The sequence below is a fragment of the Glycine soja genome, chromosome 15 (genome assembly GCF_004193775.1).
Source record: "Glycine soja cultivar W05 chromosome 15, ASM419377v2, whole genome shotgun sequence".
Classification (NCBI taxonomy): domain Eukaryota; kingdom Viridiplantae; phylum Streptophyta; class Magnoliopsida; order Fabales; family Fabaceae; genus Glycine; species Glycine soja.
The window spans coordinates 5380759-5386756 of record NC_041016.1 but is presented as its reverse complement, the minus strand read 5'-3'; the positions used below and the strand labels follow the sequence as shown (position 1 = coordinate 5386756).

General features: G+C 30.3%; 1 protein-coding gene across 1 annotated transcript; it reads right to left on the bottom strand.

The window, feature by feature from the left end:
- Positions 1-327: 327 nt before the first annotated feature.
- Positions 328-5506, bottom strand: LOC114385710 (serine carboxypeptidase-like 31). The gene is made up of 10 exons (XM_028345749.1): positions 5140-5506; positions 4324-4431; positions 4010-4105; positions 3807-3899; positions 3641-3723; positions 2478-2765; positions 1959-2089; positions 1709-1804; positions 1508-1613; positions 328-732 (listed from the first exon to the last, which is right to left on the bottom strand). The coding sequence occupies exons 1-10, from the start codon at positions 5447-5449 to the stop codon at positions 586-588; spliced, it is 1458 nt and encodes a 485-aa protein (XP_028201550.1). The 5' UTR covers positions 5450-5506; the 3' UTR covers positions 328-585.
- Between the last annotated feature and the right edge of the window lie 492 nt (positions 5507-5998).

Below are 5998 nucleotides of genomic sequence, written 5' to 3'. Positions count from 1 at the left end.
AACATAAACATAAATTGAGATATTTCACTATTTGGATGATAATATTTTTTTATAAAGAAAATACACTTATATAGTCTTAATGATGTCAATCAACGAATAATAATTCTCAAAGTGTCAATATTATATTATTTTAACACAAATAAAATAAAAATTATAATTAATAAAATACATATTTAACTTCAACCTATATAATTTTGGACCTAGAGTCCATCGATCCTATCAAAATCCTGGGTACTACTTACCCTTTCACATAGTCATAAACACATGAATTGTCTTTGCCGATAGAAAAAAAAATTGAAAAAGAGAAAGGGAAAGAAAATTACTTCGTTCAATCGAAACCACAGTAACACTCTCTTATTCATTATATATGTTTGTACTAATTGGTTGCTTAACATTTTGATAAGATAGGCAACTAATAATGTTGCAATGAAAGCAAAAACTTTTTTCGGGAGTACTTCACATGATAACTCTCTCTCTCTCTCTCTCTCTCTCTCTCTCTCTCTCTCTCTCTCTCTCTCTCTCTCTCTCTATATATATATATATATATATATATATATATATATATATATATATGAATCTGGATGATTATTTTGTAGATGGTGGGGATTTTCCAAGAAGAAAGGAGGAGAAGAATGCCAATGAGTTGCTTCGTTTGAAACAAGGCACTGCATGGCCAGCTCCCCGAAATGTCGCAAACGTAAGCCCCTCGTATTCTTGATACCACCCACTTACCTGATACAAGGAGAGAATATATCTTTTAAAAAAACAAATTAATAGCAATAGTAACCAATTTGTCCATAGACTTAATTACAATGCATTTAAAAATGTATAAAATATCATTCCTATCTAATACATAAATTGTGTGTGTGGATTTTTTTTTAATTTCAAACAATTAAAAATATAAAAGAAGAGAAAATAATTAAAAACTTAAATAACTTAAGGAAAAAGAGTCAATTTAAATAAATAAGTAGCAAAACAAAAATAACTCGAGGATAAATGAATAAATATTAACATAATTTGAAATCATAAATGATTATAGCTAATATTTCAAATCGAAATCAGTTTCTCAACATTTATATATTTTTACTGAAATTTTTATTTTTCTTGTAACTTTCACGAGACTTTACTTTACCAATAAACATGAATTAAGCAGAAGTGTTATCTTAATTAAATCAATAGCTTCCTGTACTAAAGTTTAAGGTTTAAGCAAAGATATAAATGAGATAATTCAAAGACAAATTTAAGAGTAGAGTTTTGACAGAAAAGATAATAGAGGATAAATTTCTATTATTAAATTAAAAGAGTAATATATAATGTTTAAATAAACAACAGATTGTCCTTAAATTTACGACAATTTATCATTTTTTATTTTAAAAATTATTAAATAAAAGAATATTTAATAAAAAAAATCCCCCCTCACTTTTCTTTTTCTTCTTAAATCTTTTCTATTAAACATGCCTCTCACAAAAAAAAAAAAAACATATTCCTTCAATTCATGATCTCTTACCTCCTTTTCATGGTACCAAGGCCTCCATCTCTTAGTGATAGGCAAACCTAGAATACTTAAGCTGTATCTTGTTGACAGCACTGGCACCCTACCATCAGTGTCTCCACTGAGATCAACAATAGAAAGACAGAAAACCATGAGAAAACGTGGTAGAACAAGACCTTTGAATTAATTAGAAGGTTGAAATAGAATAGTACTTACCTGTAAACCCAAATCCTAAGTCCTGCTGAAATGAGTTTCTTGTAGATTGGGATAACAGAAGGCTTTGATTGTGCCCAGCCCTTGAATATGTTTTCACTGATTTACATTAACCATTAAAAAAGGGTTAATATAGAGAAAGAAAATATCCTATTACATCATAACAAATGAAGTTGTTCAAACTCTATTAATTTGGACAAGTACACTTCTAATTATTATGACCAAATGAAAGTGAAAACGAAATAGTATGTACTTGCAAATACTCCAATTCTTCAGATTGTAACCATCACTGACATGGAGTGCCTTCTGAACATCTGGTCTATTATAAAAAGTTTTAGCATAATCATCCAAACATGGGTCGTAACCTCCCATGATCCGTGGCATCTGTAAACCAAATCCACAAGTGTCAGTACAACATATACCTTATATATACTATTCACAACTAGTAATGAATGAGTAATATGATATGTGAACACCCTTTTGTCATGCAAGTACTTTGTATTGGCACCTTTAATTTTTTGTTATGTTTTTTCTTTTATCACATCATATTATTTGTTATATCTATATTTTTTCTCTTCTTTTTCTTTCTCTCTGTGAGTGTATATGAGCACTAGATATCCATGCATCATTTTTGGAATGGTCATCAATTAATATTCGTTTTGTGTAAGTTATCTAACAAACATATTAAAAGTAACATCGGATAAAACTTTTGTTAAAAGTTAATTCTCAATTCCACTGTATAATTAATGTATTCTTTGATGATCACACTCACCATTTTAGATGAGCGACTCATCACCATTTGCATCGATTGATCGTTTGAACGCGCTGTACTAGCGAAGCAGACAGAGGTGTAGAGGCTGTAGATATCAATTTCATTGTACTGTTTGAGTGTTTCATCCACTCCTTGAGTACAATCATTGTTACTCCACGGATCACTGCTATTGAAGTCACAGCTTGCTTTTATAGTTTTGTAAGTTTCATCAGATATCACTGCATGGCTCCAAGCATAATCAACCATACCTGACCAGTCCTCAGCATCAGATGTTTCAGGGTTACCCAGCTGCAAAAAAAAAAATTAAGGATAACCTATGGTAGTATTTTCATTCTACTGTGTCAAGCTAGCATCAAATTAAAGAAAAGGAGCCAATCCACCAATTACCAAAGATGAAACTCTGAAACGTAATTATTGATGACAAATTAATACATACTAGTACTAATTAATTATGTTTGTAAAGATGCTCATATAGAACATGATGTGACTTCGCGTAATAGGTGATCGTGGGACTAAAGTATATAGATATGCTGAACTACAATGGAAATATTCTTGTGGTGTAATAAAGCAAGGTTCTTTATATAGATTTTTATTTACTGTTTCTTTGGTTGACGCATAAGTCACATTAATTTTGAAAGAAACAAAATTTTTAATTCTGAATTTCATTGAATTTTTTTATGAGTCTAAATTTCATTGATAAGAATTTATTTTAAATGTGAAACTATAAAATTAATATATCTATATATAGTGGTTTTTATCGTATCATCTAAAAACTCAATTTTCAAACAAACGGAATTCAAGTATAGTACATAAGTGTTATAAGTGTTTTTAGTAGCTATATTCTCCAATATATATACTGCCAATCAAATTAGAATTTTAATTTGATAAGCTACATAATAAAGCAAGTTTATGCATGTTAGTAAAATAAAGTTCCAATTTTAATTAAAAACAATTAATTTGATCAATTGGTTCTGCATGAAGTTTTGTCCTTTATAATTATAAAACACCTTTTCTCAAACACATGCAAACCAATTATTTTAATCCCAATTCTTCAATTTTGAAATCAATTCTTTCAACCTTGATTCTTCTAAAATTAATTTTATCAAAATAAATCCAACTGTTCTAGTAGGAGTTAGCTATTAATTGAAATTATCGAAGACTACCAAAATTCCCTTGAGATTAATGTGAAGGGAAGGGTCCTTGTTTCTATCGTGGATGAGTTCGGCCAGCTCCGGTACATACTTTCCTGAAAAGCGTATATCACATGTTAAATTTAGAGGACTATATAAATGACGGGTTCATTGATTTGTTTAAGTTAAATTTCAATACCTGCATAGCTCTCTCCTGCTATGTAAAATGTCCTTGTTCTATATGATGGAAACTTGAGGAACCAATTGTGCAGAAAAGTGTAAGCATCATTAGCTGTTTCAAACAGTCGATAGGGAGCACAGTTAATGTGATTAACTCACTAAATTAAAATTAGTAACAGTTGACATTGATGTACACATTAACAAGGATATCAAAATTAAGACCTGTGAAGTCATCTCCCAATTGTGCATATTCGCTGGTTGTATTTGAATAGGAAAAGCCAACCCCGACAGGAGATTCCAGGAATAACATGTTGGCCTCTGCGTTATCACACTCCACTTATGTCAAGAATTCTAAGCATCAATTAACAATCATGATCTGTAGGGACAAATAATGGAGCACTAGTGTGTGGGGTTCAACATAATTTTATAATATTATTAACATAGAAAGTAGAAACTAGAAAGCAGTAATTAGGTGGATTGTGCCACAAATTATAATATGTATATATGTTTGTGCTCCTGGATCTCACGTTTCATACCTTTGTTCCATGAAAAGTTATTAAACTTGAGGCCCCTGCCATCGGTGTCCACTAAAAATGGGCCAATCTCCTGTGTTGCTCCATATCCAACAGAAGAGCACCCAGGACCTGTAAATTTTTTAACAAATTATAAAATAAAGGCACGTTGTCACCTTGTCAAAGAACATATATATATATAAGAAACATCAAATAAACTGGGTTTAGAACTTTAATGAAACTTGATTTTTTTAAAATTTATTTTTTGCTTTAAAGTAAGCTTAAAATGATACTACAATTTATGTTTGAAATTTTTTCCTAAAAATAAGTTTATAATATAATTTACTATAGTTTTTTCAAGCCAATTACTCTAAACATAAGCTTAGAGGCTAGATCAATTTTAGTTTGAACCAATCAAACATAATGCTGGCACATTTGTTTCAATCAATCGAACATGTTGGCACAGTAATCAAAGCACAATATATTGCATCCATTCAACCTGATACTGGGATGCAAAAATGTTTGCAAACATGCAAGAAATCAGCCAGCTGAATTTAGACTTTTCCAAATAAGCTAAAAATAAAAAGCCACCTCACACTCTCCTCACCCTCAACCCCAAAGAAAAATGAAAGAAAATGAGCTCAAATTTTGTTCACATATAAATTTAGAATAATTTTGAATTTTTATGACATTTTTGTAGTATTTTTCTTACTAGATAAATAAAATATTGATTTTTTTATCTAATAAGTAGAATTTATAATGTATATATATATATATATATATATATATATATATCAATATATATATATATATATATATATCATGAGCTTAATTACTTACCTCCATTAAGCCACAGCACCAATGGTTTATCTTCAGGCTTGGTCATGGCCTCATAGAACCAGTAAAAGAGTGTTCGACCATTAGTTTCGTTGACAGTGACATATCCAGCATGGTGCTGGAAATCTACAGGAGGCTGGCCAGGCAAGTTAGTCACAAGATCACCATTATTATTATTATCATTATTATTATTATCCCCAGAGCTCAATATTCTCCTCACACCACCCCATTGTCTATCTCTAGAAGAAACACTACTACTAGCCTTCAGAGATAGAAAAAGTATCAAAAGCAAAGTGTAAATAATATTGTCCATAATATTATGGAAAGATCACAAGTCACAACAACAGAATTGTGTATTGCTTACTTAATATTCTATTCTATACTTGATTGATAGACAAAGAGGTCGAACTACATACCTATTTATACTGACTGAGGATGTGTAGAAATTTTAGAAAAGCGAATTAGATCGATGAGAGTCCAACCTGGCAATATCTTTATCCCTCTCTTGTTGACTGCCTGGGATGATATGACCTTTGCCATGGATGTTAAGTAGCTTCTAGAGCATTCATGCATGCAACAAGATTGAGTGCAACCTCCAATATATTGTGTTCATGTGGGGGCGGTTCCACTTGAATAATTATCATGTAGATATTACATGAATTATAAATATTTACGATGATTATTTTAGAGATTATTCTTTGAATTTTGATAAGTAATTTCATGTGAAAATTAAAATAAATAAAAAGTTTGAGAACGGGGGAAAGTGTTGTGATATGATTGATTATCCGAATTTTTACCAAAAATATTCGATAGACCGGTATATCATATTCTAGAATTAATAGTATTCACTTTTTTTTTCTTT